At 44.7% G+C, this 22,285-nt stretch overlaps 1 protein-coding gene across 6 annotated transcripts in view; it reads left to right on the top strand.

The window, feature by feature from the left end:
* The window catches only part of ERICH3 (glutamate rich 3), a 136,702-nt gene that overhangs the window by 12,969 nt on the left and 101,448 nt on the right, over positions 1-22,285 (top strand). For all 6 annotated transcript variants that reach the window (XM_051999412.1, XM_051999411.1, XM_051999414.1 and 3 more), the window contains exons 2-3: positions 14,720-14,813; positions 21,970-22,095. In XM_051999412.1, the coding sequence (XP_051855372.1) occupies positions 14,720-14,813; positions 21,970-22,095 (220 nt within the window). The remainder of the gene's footprint in view (positions 1-14,719; positions 14,814-21,969; positions 22,096-22,285) is intronic.

A 22,285-nucleotide genomic window follows, 5' to 3' on the forward strand; every position in this document is an offset into this window, starting at 1 on the left:
TGCTCTGCTCTCCATCCCCCTACTCTGCATTGAACTGTCCCTCATTACAAGGACAACATTAATCCCAAACAACCAAGGAACCCAGAGTTGTTGCTGGAGATGTGGGTCCCCTATCCTCCTCGAGTTTTGAACCCTGTTTCTCCATGAGCAAAGGGAAGCATTTTTCATCTCCTGCTCTCAAGGGCTCCCGTGGGTCATTGCACTGACCCAGAGTGAGTTTGTTTCTCTTAGCCTTCTTTTCTTACTTTGTGTGTATTGTATCTACACCGTGTATATTGCTTCTCTCCCCAGCCCTACTCTGCAGCTTAGAGCATGGAGTCTACAAAGGTTTCCTGACAGAGCACAAGCTCTAGCCATCCCTTGCTGGAGAGATTCCTCGTACGGTCCTAGGAGCAGATTCCATGTCTGCTTTTTGCCGACTACTCTAGCTTAGTCAGAAACAGAGGCTCATTGGGCCAATCATTCGGTTGTGTGGATCCGTAAAACCAGACTACAGAGTGGTCCTCCGCCCCATGTCTCTTCTGCTTTTACTGCGATGGTGGCAAAGGGATGGAAAATGGGGTAAAGAATCTCTAGATTGTTAGGCTTTGATAAGTCCATAGTCATTAACTTGGCTATTGAAGCTCCAAATGCGAGATCCTTATCCAATGGCCCATGAAGGGACATAATCCCCGAGGACTGAATCGCATCACTCTGGCTGTTCTAGGCTTAAGCAAAATCAATCAAGCAATCAATCGATTGACAAGTATTTATTAAGTGCTATGTGTTAACACTGAGATGGGTGCTGGGGATATGAGTACAAAGAATGAAACACTCTTTACTCACAATTACTTTATATTCTAATGGAGGACAAGTTCACGGAGAATAAAGAGCATACATATCAAATTAATAAGGACATAAATCCACACACAAGGTAGTGAAATAAGAGATAGTCTGGGAGGGAGGAAGGGAGGGATGTAGCGGTTGGGAAGAAAAAATAAACAAATTACAGGAGGAAGTGGCAGCAAAATGGAATGCCGGCTTACAGGTTTCCCTTAGAGAAGCAGATAAAAGATTGACGAGCTGGCTTTATCACGTACCCAAAGGCAGAAAGAAATGCCATTTTGTGGGATATTTGTTCCCATATTTGCAGGGTTCATATGTACTAGTTTTAAGAAGGTCATCACAAAAACAGTGGTCAACATCTGGTAGAAAGAAGAGAGACAAATTCTAATAACTTGTTAAGGTCATACTTGAGGGTGGTTAAAAATGTTAGAAAATCTGGTTCAAGGTGTAAGGTTCAAGGTCATTTGTAGGCTTCATTGAAGCTTCATGCCAGTATATCATCAGTGCTTTCATTAGAGAAAAAAAGAAAGGCACTAAATATAATAAACACCAAATATTATCCCTGAAAATGAAATTGATTTTATTTTAACCTATGGGAAATAACTCATTAGAGGTGTGGGAGTCAATTGTCTGTATGCAGTCACGTCACTGCCTTATTAAGAGAAAAGTCAAGATTAATATTAGGCTAGAAAAAAGAATGCAAATGTAGGGGGGGAAAGATATATAATTAAAACAACTCCAATTGAACATATTTAAATTAATTATTGGTGCCCAATTTGGGAAGTAAAATGGTCAATTATTAAATTAATAATGAAGTTTAATTAATATAATTTGATGCACATGGGCGATGAATCATTCAGTTAGTGAAATGATTGTTCTGAGGTGCAGGTTTGACCATGTTAACCTCCATGCTTAATATCACTTCCATTACTAACAGAAAATTCTTGGACATTAAAGCTCTCCCTTACTTGGACCCTTTCTACCTTTTCAGTCTTCTTATACCCAATTTCCCAATATGTAATTACTTTTAAAAATAATTCCAAGTTATTTCCATAATGATCAGGAAAAATTGAATGGTTCCATTTATTTAGTACCATTCTATTTCTCTATTCCTTTAGCTCAAATCACTCTTTGTTTTCTATTTTTGCCAATTACGTGAATGTGAGGTGGATCTTCACAGTTGTTTCCATTTGAATTTTACTTATTAGTGATTTGGGCCATTTTTATGTAGTTGTTGATCATTTATTATTCATGTAGAGCACTCCTTCTGGGCTCACTCCCCTAACTTGCACTTGTGGTTGTGAGTCCTAGAGGGACGATTTGTGTTCTATGGGGTATTCCTGAGAGGCTATATCATCTCTAACAAGCCCCCGGTGATGTGATTCCCCACTAACAATTTACCAGTTAGTTTTGTGAAGTTTTTTTAGACAAGATATTTACTGAGATGGTATAACCGTACAATCAATGGAAACCATTTCTTTGGGCAGAACTATTGCAAAAAAAAATCCACAATATACATGGGGAGAGTGGACATATATTTAAAGGATAATGCCAGTAAGGAATGAGTATGGAAAACACAAGTCTGATTAGTGACAACTTCCACAATGGAAGCCCCTCTCTCCCCTCCTGTCACCGCCCATGAGGTTTTGCTTAGGTGTTGGTGCTTTCTGTTGGACTCTGAGGGGCAAGTGCCCTTCTCTAGTCCATAGATGGCAGTCCTTTCTTGTGGGGTGAACAATCCTTCTAAGCTTGCATTAGATTTGTAGGCAAATGTGGTTCCTTCCAAAGCAGAGAATTCTGAGCACTTGTGGAGATTTGCTTGAAGTTATGCATTGTACCGGTTCAATCAATTGTTGCTCCACCCAAATGTGACGGTGAAATGAAATGTTTGCAAGTTAACTTGCCAACAGACTACACAGATGGAGATCAGTGGGTTTTTTCCTAGTTGTTTCACCCAGACATATTAAGAATGTAAATAAAATAATATTAAAGTTCTCCACAGGCTATATCATTAGAATTTGCTGAGTGATCCTGTAAGTCAGTATTTAGCATAATCACTGCAATCTGGCAGCTCCAAATGCAAATAAAAAAAAGGAGAAAGTAATATAAAAGGATTTCTAGAATATCAGTTCAATCACCTCATGTAAAATGCAGGCCATGGTTTGTTTATGGTTTAATTCAGATGGCAAGAAGCTTCCTTATTCAAAGATGGAGAATGATCGCCTATGTCCATCGCCTCTTTTCAGTTGGCGTCAGCCTTCCTTGGAAGGGCAAGTTTGGATATGATTTTTTTGGTCTTTTTGATTCCCCCAGATCTATATGTCCAAAGCAATGCTACGGCGCATCAGAAATTCCCCAAGTGCTGATGGATTTTGGGTTCTTTGGGTTGTTTGGTAACTTCCTTATGCCTTATATACATATACACACATACATATATATATATATATATATATATATATATATATATATATATTTATTTAAATGCAGACATATTAGATAGATGAAGATAGATTGTAGAAAGTCAATGTTGCCTGTAGATGTACCTGTTTCCCTCCTCCAGAGGGTCAGATGAGATCCGGAGCCCACTAGATGCGCCGATGGATGGTCAAGGGATGTCATTACCGGGGTCACACAGCAGGACAACAGAAGAGAATGAGCTCTATGTTCCAAGACCCAGAAAACTCCCTTACTACCATTACTGGACACAAAATACTTTTTAACAGATTGCTAATTGAGTTGCCTTTTCACAAATAGGATCACAGATTTAGAGTTGGAAGAGACCCTCTTGGAGGTCCTCTGATTTAACCCCCTCATTTTCCAGATGAAAAAGCAGATTCAGAGGGATGAGAAGAAGCAGAGCTAGGATACCCACCCAAGTGGGCATTTTGCCAGACCCACAATGCTTCTTTCCACCTTCTTATGACATTCTTTTACTAAGTGATATTCTTATGTTGATAATATAATTGATTATAATCATTGATAATATTCTGAAGCAGTCTCCAATAATAATTTTGCACAATGCACATGATAAACTCTAGGCTTTATGTCCTTTCACATTGTAAGAAGGGAACAAAGCTTACCCTCTTTGGATGGCATCCAGTCCTGGAATTCTGTGGCTCTGGAACGCCTGGTTCTCCAACCTGATAAGCCAGTCCCTGGAAGTCACCACAGCTTTCCTGGGCACACAGGCCATCGTCTAGATTGCTAACAGCATGGACACATTTGGTATTTGATGGAGACGAATTAACTTTGTGATCATTGTCTTACTGGAAAGAAAATCTGGCATCTTTCTGGCAAGCAATGTAATGGGTCCAGACCTTCCAACTGAGTCTTCTTTAATGTCCTCAGTTAGATTGGAAACACTGGTATTTAAATGCTTTAATCTATATATTTGGGTTTTTAAATTATGAGATCAGGAAAGGATTCACTAGCCCACAAGCCTTTATTAAGCACCCACTTTGGGCTAAGGACAAAAGAATCATCGAGGAAAGAAACGTGAGGGAAGAAAGGGTTTGGCCAAAGAGAAATTCTGGTAGAAAAACAGAGACTCCAAGGAGGCGTCAAAGACTCCCAATCCTGCATTTTTCTAGGTCAATGTTAGCTTGCCTCTTCTTTGCCCTCCCAGTCCATTGAGTTCTATTGGAGCTGGTTTCTGGCCAGGCTTAGGGATCCTGGGCTTGGGTTCTATCTTACGCTGCTGCACTGAGGATTTCTCCTACAGAGGAAAATGAACTTGCAGGCAACTAGGGAATCCCAAGTATTTTTGGAAAAAAAAAACCAAATACAAAAACCAGAATTGAGTAGAAACGTCAAAATACAAAAAGAGGAGAAAAATATAAGAGATATTCTTATTTATTCCATTTGGAAGAGACTATACAATGATGTGTGTTTGTTTTCTAACAGGGACATATGATACAAATGGTCCTTCAGAACTCTAATCAGTCTTCAGGTGCCACAGAGGTAGTTAAGAAGGGCAAAGAACCTGGGGGGGGGTTCATTATGTTTTGATTTGATGATCTTGTCTTTCATCTACAACTCCTGATTTTCTTGTCATTGTCTGGATAGCATGGCAACTTCAAGAACCCCCAGATGACATTTTCTTTTTTCCCTAAATCTGTTCCCCACCATGGTCTTTTGTTCCTAATGGAAGCAACATTCTAACACCTTGATTGTATATGATGAAATCACCCAAACTCAATAATGTGCTCCCACTTTGTGTTAAAAATACTCATGCTGAAAAGAAAGGACTCAGAGTTATTGCCAGCAAGGAACTTGTCACCTTGGAAGGGCAAATGGCACATACACAGTGGTTATGATACAAAGCAGAATCCGTTGGCCAGTCAATCAAGAACATTTATCCAATAGATCTATTAAGTATCTGGCCCTGGTGATACAAAGATAAAAATGAAATTCTCTATGATCTGAAGAACCTTATGTTCTATGATGGGAAATTCATGAGAGGGACATTGAGAAGTATGGTGAGAGTTCTGAATGATGGGAATCAGGGAAGACTATGGAGGAAATGGCCTGTGACATGGTTCAGGGTCTTTGGGGGGGGTTCCTTAAAATATCGAGTCTTCTAGATTTTTGGACCCGTCCTCAGCATAAGACTGGGCTTTCCTGGTGCTTTACAAATGGTGGACACTTGATAAATGATGATGAATTTGGCTCAGAAAGTAGTGTGATGAGTATTGAGATATGGTAGAACGTCCATAAAAACTAAAAATTTCCATTGAAATTGAGCAGATTTAAATATTTGATTTAATTTCCCTTTTGTTTTTATATCTCCAATGTTTCACATAATCATGTAATCTGTATATACATATGCATGAATGCATATACACACATAATATGAATCCTACATAAATAATATCCATATCACATGGAACTACATATATATTTTATACATCAGTCTCAATCTCTACTGTCAGTGTCTGGTACAAGATAGTCACCTTAGGAATTCCTTTCTTTCTCCATCTTCCTCCCATTATTTCTGTGATAGAAACAGATTATTTAAGCTATACATGAAGGCTTGAGAGAGTGGGCAAGAGGAGAAAAGTCACAAAATGTGTATATATGTATAATATATATATGTATATTTGGGTATATTTATCATCTATCTCTACCTCTTTCTATTTGTTTATCTATCCACCCATTCCTTCTGCTACCTATTCATCTAGCTGTCCTATCTATCCATCTCCTGTCTATATTTCTAACTGTCCTATTTATCCATCTATTCATCTGTCCATCCATGCATCCACCCACCCATCCAGCCAGCCAGCCAGCCATTGTACATTCCATCCCTCTATCTCCCAAAACAAACTCCATCTGTGTGAATAGAATCTGAAAACCCCCAAGCCATCCATGGTAACCTGCCTTTTAGTTCTAGCCCCTGCATGATGCAAAAACAGTCTTTCTCTCACTTGATAGATAAAATTAGGTAGCAGATCTTTCATTCCTTGATGTGTATAACAAGGTTTTGTCTTTTGATATGTTAAAGAAAAATTCTCTTTGTCCGAGCTCTGATTGATCAGTCCCAACCCCCCAACATCTGTTCATACCCCCATGTCTTAGATCCTGTGCTTGGGGAATAAAAACAATTCCTCACTACCTTCTCCCAAGGAGCTTTGTGCCATGGGAGAGAGTCAGAGCAAGCATTGCCTTTAGGTACCCCTCCCTCTTGCCATCACAGAACCTGAAACCCCACCCCTAGGACCAATCGTCTTTAGCAGTGTTTTTTCCTCCTGTGGAATACCCAGTGACTTTATTTAGCCATTTATTCCTCTATGTGAATGAACTGGTCAAAGCAATTTCCTTCAGAAGACCAGTCTGAGAGAACCTGTCCAGGATTCTATCAGCCCTTCCCCCCAAAATGCGGCTTTCGAGGACGAAAAGGTGAGGAAAGAATTCCTAAAAGGGGTCTCATCAAGCCTGCACAACAGCAATCTGTCCAGCGGGGATGAGCTACTTTGGGGACGGTCACCTTATTTTATCTTGTTGCCAGCTTCCTACCAAACTAGGAAAAAGAAAAGACAGATGCCAAAAACCCCTCACCAAGCACCTAGAGTGTCTGGGGCTGATGCCCGAGCTGCCACTGTGGAGGACTTACTATTTTTGTGGGGAGGATGTGTACTGAGATCAGCTCTAAAGCAGGTCTGCCCTCCTAGCTGGTCAGAGCCATGAGTGCGGCAGAGTGGGGCTGAGCTGAGTCCCAGCTTCTTTTATAAATGAGGAGCCCCAAGTCCAGAGACGTCCATTTCTTGTCTGGTTGGATGGAGCTGGGGTACACCTAAGTGTTTTGACTCTTGACTAAAAGGAAAATGAAATAGATATTGAAAAAAAAAGAGTAATGACTTCTGTTTTTCAGATCTTAAAAAAAAATCAATTAATAGGAATTCTTATCTCAAAGAAACCAGGTAGTTGGATCAGGTGATTATTTAGTTGGCTACAGTTTCCAGCTTATGTATGCCTGTCATCTCATAAACCTACTGTCTCATGCTTCTTTCTGGCTGCTCAGCCCCTAACACAATGCCCTGGACACAGTGGGCGCTCAATAAATGTCTATTGATGATGGCCATGATGATGAAGCCTTTCCTTTTACTTGGGTTTCCATGGAAATCTATTTTTGGGGCCAGATTAAAGGATGGGCAGATGGGGGGGAGGGGGTAGCCTTGGGGAAGAGATCTCTTGACTTATTGCTGTAGATTTTTTAACAGTTATGATCCCTTAGCCCACTGATAAGAGTAATAGAGAAAAGAACTAAGGTGCAGGGTAGAGGATTTGAGAGGGGCCAGTGTTGGGCAAGAGGATTTTGGGGGACTTCTTTTGTGAATGCTACTTTCAAGACCATCTCAAAGAAAGAAACTATTGTCTAAGCATAAGGACATTGTGTAAGCTCAGGCCTCCATTCAGGGCAAGTCCTAACTTCTTGGTCCCTTTTCTTTAAGCAGCCCTTGAGCATTCCTGTTTACATGACTTTGCAAAAAGATTAATTTTAAGACAATTGAGTCAGGAAAAGAGACGGCCAAGTCTATCCTATCACAGTACACTGATGGTTTCTCTTACAAGCCTGTGAGCCGTGGAATCAGGATTGTTATTATTGAAGGACACCTTCTCACCTTCCTGCAGATGAGCAACTGAAAAGATATTCTGAGAAATAGAAAAGGGTAAGGAGCAAAGGGGGACCTTCCAGTGGCAGGAAAGCTTTGTTCATGTGCCCAGGCCAGCAGGCTGGTTAACGGAACCCCTCCCCACTGTCTGCTGCTGGTTCTAGGGGTGCCCGCGTCACTCCCGCCCCAGAGCTGTGGGAGGATTTATTCCTGCTGCCTGAGCACATGGTACCATCTTGAACTGGCCCCATGGGACCTTTCTTCCTGTTCCAACTCGGCTCACCCCCTCAGAACCACTTCTTTCTCTGTACGAGATGAGCTCCTGACCCTCAGGCTTCCTCGAAATATGACCCTTGGACATTTTGAGAAGAACACAAAGGCAGCTCTGTTCTCTCGAGCTCCATGGGAGCAATTTCTAGATAAATACAGATTTGGAAGGCTTACCCTCTTGGAAGCAGAGTAGGACAAAGAGCAGAGGGAAATGCCCTAGACTGGGAAAAATGAGACTCACACTCAGGTTCTGGCCCTGCTGTTCTCTTGCTCTGTAACTTTAGGGAAGCCTTAGCTTCGGTTTTCCCATCTGTAAAATGGGAATGATGATGCACTTGCTTCACCCATACCTCCTCAGCTTGTCACTGGGGCTCACGGGCCATACCAGTGTCTTTAAAAAGCTAGGTGGTCATGGTAAAACTGTGCTAGCCCTTGTTGCCCGGAATCTAGACCAAAAGAGAAACTCCCGAGAGCCTGAGCTTGGAGGAGTAGCTCAGCTCTGTCCGAGGCGTCTCGTCCCTCCAGACTCTGGCCTGGCTTCTTCAATCAAGGCCGTAGGAGATCCCAGGTAGCCCCCAGGGCAGCAGACCCGAGGTAATCCGCCATTGTGGCAAGAGAGCGGTTCGGAGCGAACCAGCAGTTCCCGTGCTAGCATTGGCAAGGAAGGCCAGTCCCGAGAATGGAGGCCCATTGAGGGCAGGGACTTCTTTTTTATAATTTTTCTCCTTGGCACATAATAAGCACTTGGAGATAGAGATAGGAATTGGGCTTTTGTTTTTATTGGCACAGAGACTTCCCAGGTGAGGAAACTCCTCCCCGCTCGCCCCCAGCAAGATAGCACCTCCTCTATGAGGCATCCTCTCAGAGACCTATCAGGGACCACATAAGTGAGAGGTGTCCGAGCTGGTCTCCAATCCAGACCTCCCTGAGCAATCGCCCTTCACGGTCAATACTATTGGCAGCTAGGAGGTGAAGGGACAAACTGCAGGACCTGGAATTAGGGTGACCTGAGTTCAGATGCAGCCTTAGACACTTGTGGCCTTAAACATGGCGCCTAACTTTTGCCCACCTCAGTTTCCTCATCTGTAAAGTGGAGATAACAATAGCGTCAACAAATGAAATTCTATTTGTAAAGTGCTCAGAGCACAACCTGAGTACAAGCAACGCGCTGGTTCATTGTCCTCAGGAAGGCCTTTCCCAAGCGGGAAGCTTGTGCTCGACCTTTCACGCAGTGCTCCCCAGCCTCAGTGTCGTGGCTCAGTCGGGGGCTGCACGGCTGCCCGGCCACTCCTGGACACACTCCGGCTGCTCTCAGCTTGCTTTCCTCAAGCACACAGTGTGTCTAGAGCGGGACACTGGGCGAAGTCCCAGCTGGGGTACCGGCGTAGGGAGGACCACATCCCTCCCCGAGGTCTCAGACAGCAAACGGGACACTTTCTGCACAGTCTGTGAAAGAAGGTCTTTTCCCTGTAGACAGCAGCATGGGTCTTGTTCCCAGCACAGAAGTAGGAAGTCTGGGACATGTTTAGGAGATGCAAACGGGTCCGGTTTCCAGGAAACCCGGTTCCATGAAGGGAGGAGGGAAAAGGAGAGGTGCATCGAACCCAAGTTACTACAGCGTTCGTTAGCGAGGCGAGTGACCTTGGGCTGTATTCAGCAAGTGGCCGAATCAGAGTTGAGAGTGAGCGAGGTTGGGAAGGTTTCACCTGGTAGCTGGGCGAGGGTCAGGCTGGACTGGAAGAAACTGGACACGGGAATTCCGAGAAGGAGGCCGCCGGCTTCCTCCGGGCCAAGGTTAATGAGAGCCCTGACTCCATTCCAGCCCATTCAAGAGCGACAATGGTGGCTGCACGATGGAGAAAGGAGACTGATGGGTTATTATGGAAGCAGGAATAGGGGGACTGGGCAACTAATAGGGGATTGGGAATGAAAGTTGGAGGCGACTGAAGTTTAGAACCTGGGAATATTGTGCCAATAACAACCCTCTGTGAAAGGGGGGAAGAAGAGCTGGGTGCTTAGCTTGTGTGGTGGAAACCTGTGCCGAGCCCCTTGAAAATTCAGGTCTGGAGACCCATGTAGATTTGGGAGTCATCCACACGGAGGTAATAATTGAAGCCATGGGAATGGATGAGGCTATAGAGGGGGAGACAGGGTCTGACACGAATGCTCAGAATTAGGGGGTGGAGCCCATAAAAGGGGCAGAGTAGAGGGTCATCACAGGCAGAAGAGGAGGGAACCTGAAGAATGAGGAGCTGACTAGAAGACCATCGGTTCCATCCTAAAAGGGCCCTCGGAGGCCATACCATCATTTGGCAGATGAAACAGACAGAAGTTAAGTGATGTGGCTCATGTGTCAGTGAGGGGCTCAGGTGGGATCTGGCCCCAGGGCTTTCTGAGGATGGGGCCAACATTCTGTCCCCTATCCCGTCCTCACCAGAGTCAGACCCAGAGGAGAGCTCTGTTGGGATGTGGATAGACAAGAAGTGACTGGATTTAGGGGAAAGCAGCTTTGAGGGAACAGATTCGTATGGGATGTGGGACGACTCCTAGGTTGGGAGCATGCTGAGGTGGCTCAGTCTTTAGAGTAGACCACGATGGATGTACATTGTAAATGGCCTTTCTCTCCAAACTTCACATGCACTATTCTCCCCGTCACCTACGTCCTCGGCAACTGATGGCAATGCAGGCATTCCTTTCACCACTTAACATTTTTGAATTCTAGAATGGCCCTCCTATGTTCTTTCCTATTAGAATTTTAAAAGTAGGCATGATTTCAGTTTTGTTGTATACCTAGTAGGTGTTTAATTAATGCTATTGATTGATTGAAATTCCTAGCTCTCTTCAAGGCTCACTTCCCAGGCTACCTCCTCCAGGAAGCCTTCCTCCTTAGATCCTTGGTTGTTGATGTCTCTCTAGATTGTTTTGTCTTTGCCTGTCTTTGTCCCTGCCTCATTTCTCCAGCAGAATGCAAACTCTCTGAAGGGAAGAGAGAGCAGAGGAAAGAGTGCTGCTCTCATGGGCTTTGTCCTGTCTCCTGTGATCTTGGGAGAGTTGATTAATATTCTTTTTTGTTTATTTGTTTTTTGCTGGGGTTAAGTGAGTTGTTTGTTTTTGGGATTGAGTTGCCCAGGATCACACAGCTAGGAAGTGTTAAGTGTCTGAGGCCAGATTTGAACTCAAGTCCTCCTGACTTCAGGGCTGGTGCTCTATCCACTACACCAACTAGCTGCCCCAATTAATCTTCTTAGGACTCAGTTTCTTCAACTGTCAGATGAGAAGGTTGGACTATGAGACCTCTGAGTCCTTCCTCTTTAGATCTAGCATCTTGTCTAGATCTAGATCTTGTCTTGGTTGGTATCCTTAGAGCCTGGTACAGTGCAGACACCTGGCATGGAGGGAGTGCTTGGCTAATACTTGTCACAATGAAGGGCTAAAAGAGAGGAAGTATGACCCTGGAGAAAGAATGGGGCCAGAGGACAGTCTGAGCCCTTCAGACTTGTAATCCATGGCCTCTCAAATTGGAAGGATGATCATTTTCATGCTATTTCTCTCTCAGAGGTGCTTTGAGGACCTGATAAGTGAAGACTGAAGAGCTCCATCAACATTTCATCAGCGTTAAAAGAAACTCCATTTCCTATTATTTGAGATCCAGAATTGTGGAGATGAGCCCAATTGTTGGTTGGGGGAAGGAAGGGACTGATGAGATATGAGTGAGATGATGACCTTTGAACAAGGTCTCCAAATGGAATTTTGGATGTAGATGGAGGGATTAGCCTATGGAAAGGAAGTCCTGCATTTAGCATCCAAGGAGCTGGATCCAGATCTCAGATTCGCTACTAGCTAGCTGAGTGATTTTGGGTATACCACTGAACTTCTCTCTCAGTGTCAATTTACTCAAAAGTTAAAAGTGGAGGGGAGTTAGTTGACCTCCACTTACTCGTCCAGCTCTCAGTTTAATAAGTTAGATGATATGGTTGAGTAAACTTGACCAACCTATCAATAATTATCTATTAAATGTCTCCTATGTGCCAGAAATTATTGTAGGTGCTTGAGATAAAAACACAAAATGAAACAGTTCCTATTCTTTAGGAAGAAGAAATAGCTTATATCTATATCTATATATAAAGTAAATACAAAATATAGTCAATATACATACAAGGAGATTTGGAGGAGCAGGATGCTACCCGCTGGAGGGAGAACCAGGAAATGTGTCATATGGGAGGTTGCTCTTCAGCTGAGACTTGAAGGAGGTTTGAAGAGAACCGTATGGTTGGGAAGTGCATTCCAATTATGGTCATTAGTCATGAGAAAGACACTATCACATCTGAAAAGCGGGAAGAAGATTGAGAAAGATCTTCAAATGCCAAACAGAAGACTTTATATGTTATCCTTGTTGTTTGAGATCATATTGGGCAGAAATTTAAATGCCACCAAGGGGATTTTGTTTTGATCCAGAGATACTGAGATTTCTTGAGAGGAGGAAGGCATGGTCAGATATGGTCAGATATAGCCACTGTGGCGGGGTGTGAAGGGACACGATTTAGAGACACCAATTAGAAAGCTAGAGCAAAAGTCAGAATGGGAGGTGATGAAGGTCAGAATATTGGGAGAGAATATGTACAGAGCTGGACATATATAAGAACTTTTGTAGAGGCAAAATTTGGAAACTAATGAATATATGGAGGGAGGGAGATGGAGGAGTCTTAAGAGACTGGGAATTTGGATGACCTCAAGATGGTGGTGCCCTCAACAAAAATGGGGAAGTACTAACATGGGATGGGTGAAGAAGGGAAGAGGAAAATGAGTTCATTTTGGGACACGACTGAGCTTGAGGTGTTTGAAATATCTACTAGAAAGTTGGTGATCACGATTGTATCTCAAGACCGAGACCAGGACTGGATTCATAGATCTGGGATTGATCTGTATAGAGGTGATAATTAAAGATATGGAGCCTTATGAGGTCACCAAAGAAAGAGTATAGAGAGAAAAGAAAAAGAGGGTTCAGGACAGAGCCTTGAAGTACACTCATGCTGAATAAGGTTGAAATGGATGGTAATATCCCACAGAAGATGGAAGGAGGGCAGCTGAGAGAGCCTTTGTCACAGACTCCCAGAGAGAAATGTTAGTCCAGGATGCTGCAGAGGTTAAGAAGGAAGGGGACTGAGCAAAGAAAATTGGATTTCACAGTTAAAAGCTCAGTGGTCAATTTGGAGGGAATGTTTTCATTTGAATGAGAAATGAGTGAGAGCGTAGGAAGAGGAAGTAGAGGCAGGGACAGCAGATCACATTTTCTAGAGTTTGAGTAAGAAAAGTACAGAACCCCCTCAAGAGGCTGGGATGATCCAGAGAGGATTTATTTTTCAGGATAAGGGAATCTGAGGCTGCTTTGTAGGCTGTGGGATAGCAACCAGTAGATAGAGGAAGACTGAAGAGTATCCCGAGTCAGGGTGATGGTGGAGACTGCTGGCTGGAGAAGATGGGAAGGGACGGCAGGGGCAAGTTTACGTGTGAGAAGAAATTCTACTTCATTTTTAGAGACTGGACTTACCTAGGAGTTGTGACTTAGGAGAATTATGAGAAGACTGTGGAGCCGGTGGCGGATGACATCATTTTCTTAGTGAAATATGAGGCAGAGTCCTTAGGATGGAGGATGGAAGGTGGAAATATCCTGGCAGGCTTGAGGAGAAAAAAAGATTTGGGGCAGCTGCTGTGGGGATTGGAATGGAGACTTAATTGGTAAGGATTAAGATGATTGCTCAGTTGCAAAGCAAGCCCAGTTGAGATTTGATACCATCAACTTGTGTGGCTTGATTGCCACAATTTAGGTGGGGCCTTCCACCTGCAGGTGGGGCAGGTGGGAAAAGGAGCCAGGAAGGAGGAAGGAGGGAATTATCCTAAACTGGCCAAGGTGAGGGGAGCCAGCTTGCAGACTGGAGGACGGCACTGAGTGGAGCAGGCTAGCCAAAGATGATCGTACTGAGGCAAAATCAATCACTTTAGTGGGGAACTGGGGGCTGGGAGAGATGGATCTTCTCTGTGACAAAAGCTGTTCATTTTTGTTTTGTGTCCTCATGATCTGGCACAACGCCTGGCACCCTAATAAATGCTGGGGTGAATGTGTCCACAGTTCGAAGGTGCCAGGTGTGAATCCTATTTATTTAGTTGAAAGGTCTTCGACATTAGGGTCTTCACAAGCCACAACGGCGCCGCTTTAAGTAATGGAAAAGCTGGTGCTTTGACCTTTAAGAGCCGGGCTGACTCAAAAGAGATCAGAATTGTGTATTCCTTTGGCGAGTTGAGAAATGGACCTTGGGCAGCGCTTGATGGAGGCATGACCCTCATGGCCTCCCGGAGGCAGTGGGAACAGGAGAATGTCTCTGATGGACTGAAGCGATGAAGGACCGCTTCTTGAAGCCGGAGCTCAGAGGCTCCATTTGGAGATTTTTAAAAAACGCAGTCTCTCATCCACCCGAATCTCATGATACTAACTTTGTATTTTGTTTTTACCTTTTCAGGCCACTTTCAACATACAACAGTCTAACAGACAAACATCTTGTGGGCTACTTCAGCAATATAAGAATCAGGAGGCATCTTCAGAGAGCAGGGCTGGTAAGCTTTCATTTCCTTCTCACTTTGTCTTCTTGGGAGCTTGTGTCGTTTCGGGTTGAAGTGACACTTGTTTTCTCAGCTTCTCTTCAGTCTTTGAGGTCTGTTTGAGGTGAGATCTAGTTAAAAGAGATGAGAGGTGATAATGGTGGGCAGAGGTAGGCGAAGGGGAGGATGGGCCAAGGATGACTTGCTTCCAGGGCAGAAGGCAAGCTTTAATGGTGGAAAGGATAGGCTAGGTTGGTGGAGGAGCTACATGATCATTCCCCATCAGGAGCATTGTTTTTTGACCAGCCATGTGTATATTCACCTTTCACATGGTATTTAACAGCTCTGTGTATTCAGACTGAGTCTTCACTATCTCAGGAGATAAATCCTGTAAGGAAGTTCACACAGACTCTAGAAAAGCAAAGAAAAGCCACTTGATGCAAAGAAGCATTTTCCACAGCATTGGGAGAAATGGGATCGCCTGGGTTCAGTTACTGAAGGAACCATCGTCCAAAGCAGTAGTTCTCAAAGTCTGTCCAGAGCATCCTGGGAATCTCTGAAATCCTTTCAAAGGGTCTACAAATTCATAATTAGTTTTTATTTTTAATGTGATCAATATCTATAACTATAAACCACATAAACTCTTTGGACAGATCCTCAATCATTTTTAATAGGATAAAGATATTGAGAACAAAAGTTTGAGGATCTCTGGTCCAAAGCATTGACTGCCAAGGCTCTTCTTATAGCAGCCAGGAAAACATGTTTCCATTCTCTTCTCCTTAGCGGCAGAAACCAGAGCTAGGCCATGGAAGGCGCCCATCATGCGGAATGGTGGACCAGGTGCTATATTGTGGGTCAAGGACTGGGGTTCCCATATTGCTTCTCTCCCCATCTGAGGGGCCTTGGGCAACGCGAGCCTCCTCAGTAAAACAAGAAGATGGGCCTTGGGCCCTCCAATGTTCCTTCTAAGCTAGGAGTGTGATCCCATGACAACAGACCTTCCACAATTTAGAAACGACTAAACTTAGCCTTGATGTAGCATGGAGAATGAGTTAAACATAGGGAGCTATTGGAGAGCTTTTCTTTTCCTTCTGTCACCCATATCCCAGGGGAATTCCAGCCTCACACGGTCCTACACTGGTCTCCAGTCTTCTCCAACAAAATGGGTCCCAAGGTCTCGTCTCTCATGGTTCCTCACGGCCCAGGTTCTTCACCATTTTAAACTCAGCTGAATTTGTCTCATAAAACTGATTGGAGGGGACTCTTCATTCTGCTCTCCTTAAGTGGGAAAATGCCAAGGGACAAAGTAGGGAATGGATAGGACTGTTCCCTCCAATGTGAGGAGAGCAGCCCAGCCATTCCTGCCCATCTTGTGTGCCTTTGTCTCTGTGAGCCCCCGAACGTGCTGGGGGCCTGCCTTGTGGGCTCCTATCATGGTGGCGGTAGCAACAGAGAACTTCTCCCATCTCGTACAAGACCGTCCCTCTTCTGGGCCCACATTTCTTTGATGACGTCCTTTGGTCCACAGTTGTTGTCGCTTGTATTCTTCCATGTTGCTTCTGGGTTCTGTGGGAGTCCCCTAAGACCTTGCCCCGTTTCTTTTCTTAGCTCTTTCCTTTTTCCACCCTTTTTTGACCTTTCCTCCTCAGGTTAGATCACAGGATACTCTTTCCCTCTGTCCCTTCAAGGAGATGACTTTGCTCCTGAAGTTTCCCGAAGTCCACAAAATGTGATGGCTTCCTTCCTTCTGGTTCCATCCTGATAGGGCTCACGAAGCATGAGCCATCATGGGGCACCCAATAGGCAGTCCCTGATTTTCAAGTCACAGGAGTGTGGCGGAACCTTCAGGGTCAGCTAGTGCAGTCCTTTCATTTTGCAGAGGAGGAAGCTCAGGCTCAGAGACAGAGCTCGAAAGGACTTCAGAAGCATCTTGTGTAGGGAAGTCAGTGGTGTATACTGTTAAGGAGCCCACCTTTCACCCATAACAGTAAACACGTTAAAAGTATTGGAATAATCTCATTAATTAATAAATTTTAATTTAATTTGTTCTGTAATGCTTACATTATCTCAGTTGAGTCCCCCAATAACCCTGTGAGGTAGTTACAGAGATAATATTCTCTCCCTTTTACAGATGAGGAAACATTTTGAGTTTGAGGAAGTTAAATGAACTCTTTGAGCAGTTAGGTTTCTTAATGGATGGTGTGCTAGACCACAAGAAAAGCCGAATTTAAAGCCTATCTTGGAAAGTCTCGTGTCGGAGGTACTGAAGCTCAGAATGAGTTAGGCTGCTGGGAAGAAAGACGGCCAAAGGACATTTCTGCTTCTACTGGGGGAGAAGAGGGAGGCCCCGAGATGGCTCAGGCTAGGTGGGGTGAGCACACTCCTGTTCGCTTGTGTGAAGGACACGGGGACTTGGCCAAGCAGAACAAACCCGGCTAAAGGGGAGGTGGGGCCGTCGTGAAGAGGGCCCCAAGCTGCCGCCGATGAAATCAGATCTGGTGGCCCACAGAAACTAAGCCTTTTGGGGGGTGGGGGTCGGTTTACTCTCCTTCTCTGACGATCCCTGCCTGATTGGGCCTTGTGGAAATGACTGTCACTGTGCCTCAGTTTCCTCAGCTGTGAAATGAGGGGGTTGGACTAGATGGCCACAATCTCTGAAGCCGTGGAGCCCAAGATAGTTCACCCAAGATATGATGGGTGAGCCACTATCAGTGATACTGGGAAGACTGTGAATGGGAAAAATAAATCTTAATTTCGGGAGAAAAAAGATGAAGAGAATAGAACCTGAAAACAATCGGCCAATGAGCTTGACTTCAACTTCTCCCAAAGTTCTAGAATGTATGAGGGAGGGCTAGTAAAGCTACAGGGAAAGAAGCACTGACCGCCAAGAGCCACCATGGCTTTCTCCAGAGCGGGTCCTCCCAGACTCCCCTCCTTTCCTTCTCTGGGCAGGATGGCTAGCGTTAGCTCGAGGGAGAACCGGAGACTTTACCGGGATTTGATGGCAGCATTGGCCAAAGCCTCTCAAGGCGCCCTTGTAGGAAAGAGAGAGAGATAGGAGCTCACTTCGTGGATGGACTTGGGTCTGGCTCGATGACCAGACTCATCATCGTCAGGCGTTCATGGCTCCATGGCACCTTGGGAGGTCTCCAGTGGAGCATGCTCGGACCTTTGCGGGGCTCTGAGCTGTTCAACCTTTCTCCGTGACGTGGACCAAGACATAGAGGGTACGTGCATCGCATCTGATGGTGGCCAAGAGCCGGGGGGGGGGAGAGCCGGACCCCCCGATGAGGAAGGCAGCGTCCAAAGGGACCTTTGCAGGCAGACACTGAGCCTGGTCGAGTAAGGCGGAATGTAATAGAGCTCAGTCTCGGGCTCGGATCCAGAAAGTCCCCCCTTGCACCAGATGGGCTCGAGAAGTTAGACAAGTTTGCTCGAGAACATCGTTGCTTTTGGCCGTGCTGGGAGGTGGCCCAGATCGGCAATATGCGGTGGTGGCTTACATGTAGAATCTGGGGTTAGGGAATCGAGGCGGGCTTCCAGGAAGAGGGAGGTGGCAGCCCTGGCTCTGCCCGGTGCAGCCCCATTCGGACAACTCTATTCGGGTCTGGAGAGCGTCCTGCAAGATCGGACAAAATGGCAGGAAGACCCGAGTCCGTGGTGGAGGGGAAGCAGTGGAAGGGATGGCAACTCTTTGGAGAGGAGGGTCTCAGGGAAGATGGGAGAGATGTAGTGAAGGTGAGCCAGCTAAGCTCTGGCTCCCCCCCCTTCCCTTCATCCAGACCCTCGGTAACATAATTCTGTCTGCAATCTCCCCTGTTCCATCTGAGCTTAGTCTTCGTCCCCCTCCCCACTATTCTACCTGGACTTACTCTTCATCCCTCTCCCTACTGCTCTATCTGAACTTAGTCTTCATCCTCCTCCCTACTGTTCTACCTGAACTTAGTCTTCATCCCCCTCCCCACTGTTCTACCTGAGCTTAGTCTTTATCCTCCTCCCCACTGTTTTACCTGGACTTACTCTTCATATCCCCCTCCCCACTGTTCTACCTGAGCTTAGTCTTCATCCCCCTCCTCCTTTCTATTGCTCTGATGCTGCTGATCTTCTCCCCTCCCTTGCCTTCTAAGACCCCTTCTTCCTTCTGGTCTCTCGCTATCTTTGTTTTCTTCTCAGACTTCCGGGTCTTCTTCAACTACTTCATCTTCTTCCTCCTGATTTATGAGAATCACTTAGCACAATGCATGGCATCTGGGAGGGACTTAATAAGTGTTTCCTGACTGACTGATGAGTGTGACCATCCCGTAAATGGAGCTGCCTGCCTATTTTCTTTTCTTCCCCCACCATTTCTGAGCGATCATACCCAAAGATAGACTGGAAAGGACATTGGGGGTCATCTAGGTTAAACCTCATATTTTATAGATGAGAAATATGGAGAGTTTAAATAACTTGACTAAAGTCACACTGATGCTTAGGGGCAGAGACAGAATTTCAATCTGGGCCCTGTGCTCTCCAGGGCACCCCTCACGATTCTGGGGTTTCACTCATCAGAAGTGTATGGAGATAGGCCCCAAATCTATTGACCCAGTCCCATGCTTTTCCTAAGTTCTCCTCCTGCTTTCTAATGGCCTGATTGATGTAGTAAATGCCCTGCTGGTTCTGAAAACTCAACATTGCCCAAACATATGTCTCATTATGTCTCATCTTAAGCTCTAGACCAGGGGGTCTTCAAACTACGGCCCGTGGCCAGATGCAGCAGCTGAGGACGTTTATCCCCCTCACCCAGGGCTATGAAGTTTCTTTATTTAAAGACCCACAAAAACAAAATTTTTAGTTTTCCTAGTCTGGCCCTCCAACAGTCTGAGGTGGACCGGCCCCCTATTTAAAAAGTTTGAGGACCCCTGCTCTAGACCTTCCCTAGTTCCTTAACTTTATTGACCGTACCCCCATTCTCCCAGGTATTTAGACTTAAAGCTTCAGGGTTGTCACTGATTCTTGCCTGTCTTATAGAACCACAGAATGATAGGATTGCAAGTAGCCATCCACCTGAACCTAGACCTGAGAAAGACTCTAGACTATACTTAATGAAGGGGCTAGATGGTTTCAGACCAATCTCTTGGGCTTGTTCCGCCTGCACTTGCATTATTATGCAATCAAAGTGGGCTTCAGAATCTTGACTCTCACCATTGGAGCTGTCCAAAAGTAGAATGAGATGGGGGTCCCCCACTGGAAGTCTCCAAGCATTGTCTGCATGTTGGAGCTGTTGAAGAGGAGAGTCCTTGCCAGGTATGGAATGGACCAGGCAGTCTGGGGCTCTCCTAACTCTGGATTCAATTGAGTCTAGGATTCTGGGAATCTGGACCCCCCTGGACAGCATTCTTCAGTGGATTTGTGATCTCATCATTGTGGCTAGCCTCTGTCATCAGTGTAGCTGGCAAGCTCTCCATAGCTTCTCATCTATGTGAAAAGCTATCCATAGCTTCTCATCTCATGTGACTCTTGGACCCCTTCTTCTCCAGCTTATCTTAGTTTTTACAGTTTTTTATATTTTATATTTACCAAGGCAGGAAAGTTACTAAGTGTGATGATATAATTCTGAAAAGTTATTTAAAAAATTAAACAGTCTGAACCAAGTAGTAATTTACCTCAAATTGAAAGTAAGCTTCCTGAGGGCAAGAACTGATTTTCCCTCTGTCTTGATATCATCAGCACTCACCCAGAGCCTTTAACTTCTTTTGATGTTTTCTGGGACCGGCATTTCCTCAGGGTAGGGTTGCTGGAGGAGGACATCTCCTCTGCCATTGCTGAGCCTAAAACCAGAGATTGTAGAAGTTGGAAGGGATCCCAGCCACTATCTAGCCAGCTAGCTAACAGTATGCATTTATGTAGTGCCTACTGATATTCTCATTGGATTTCATTCAGTGCCTATGTGCACTGTTGTTTACCTGACGAGTGGTCATCCAGGCTCGACCTCAAGACTTGCAAGAAGGGGGGGGCCCATTGCCCTTTGAGGAGTCCTACTCCATAGGAAGATTTTCCAGTATCCAGCCTAAATTGGTCTCTTTGATCCTCTCACCCTATTTCTGCTTTTCTCCTCTGCATCCAAATGGATAAAATCGAATCTTTCCTCCCCATGATAGACGGCAATAGTTTCCATAACTCTAGAGAGGCGGTATGATCCAAGCTGCCTCCCACACCAGTTAGCTGTGTGATCTTTGGAAACTCATTTAACATCTCTGGAATATGTTTCCTCGCCTGAAAATGGGGGCAAAAAAATCTCTGGTACGTACCCAATAGGGTCTTTAATAGGCTCCAGTAAAAGCGCTTGCACAAAGTGCTTCAGAAAACTTAAAATGTTTTCTCCATTTGGGGTCTTAGGCCTAAGACTTAGTTTTCGGTCAATGAGTATCTGGTGAATTTCCTATATGTGTGTGTGGTAGGATGCACATATGTGCATGTGCAAATCTGGAGCCAAACACGCTTACTCGTACCCATCTCCTCACAAATGCACATTCATACATACATATACAATGCATGCACATAACACATACCGGCTCTGCCATTTATATGCGGTCTCAGAGAATTGTCCCTGAGCTGAGTGACTCAGCCAGTGTAGATCAGACTGACCTTGAGCCGATGTCTTCCTGACTCTTGAGATAGTCCTCTTAGCTATAAACCATGAGCTTGTGTTTTGTACGTAATGGGAGTTTAATAAATGCTCAGTGGAACTTAGAACTTTGGCAAGAATGTGCACATGTTGCAACGAGGTGCTTTGTTTATTTTCCAATGTGCTCGTGTAAAATCACCTTTTCTTATGGGGACGGTGACAGGAAGGATGGTTGGTACAAAGAATACCCAGGCTCATCAAGAGAACATGCTTGAGCAAATGAAAACCCAGCGGCAGATTTGTAATACGCCACCTGGCCATCCTCAGAATGAGGAGGAAATGAGAGGACCCCAATCTTTGTTCTTTCTTCTTGCCTGATGAAATATTCATTGACGTGAAAGTTTATCAACTATTGTTGTTCTTTTCTTTCCACTTAGAAACCACCTGTCTCTCCTTCTACAGTGTGCAAGCGCTCTCTCTCTCTCTCTCTCTCTCTCTCTCTCTCTCTCTCTCTCTGTGTGTGTATGCTGGGGTTTTCTATACATGTATCTTGTTTCTTCATTGCAGATCTCAAGAAGTGGAAGAATACTCTCTGAGAAAGAATACAGACAGAACATCATGAGGAAGGACCACCAAAAATTCACCAGAGAATACTTAGCTTATGCTATATTCAAAAAGATCCTTGAAATGGAGGTAAAAATTGTTTTTTATTCATATTTACTAACTTAGTGTTTCCTTTTTAAAGTCTGTAGCTGTAAGCAAAAGAACTTTTCTATATTTCTAGCCATCAATAATAAAATGACGTTTCTATGGCTCTTTGAAAGCTTGCTGAAGCAGCTTTGAGCTTCACAGAAAACCCAGGAGAAAGGAGCTGTTCTAGGAA

The sequence above is a fragment of the Antechinus flavipes genome, chromosome 4 (genome assembly GCF_016432865.1).
Source record: "Antechinus flavipes isolate AdamAnt ecotype Samford, QLD, Australia chromosome 4, AdamAnt_v2, whole genome shotgun sequence".
NCBI classification, from domain to species: domain Eukaryota; kingdom Metazoa; phylum Chordata; class Mammalia; order Dasyuromorphia; family Dasyuridae; genus Antechinus; species Antechinus flavipes.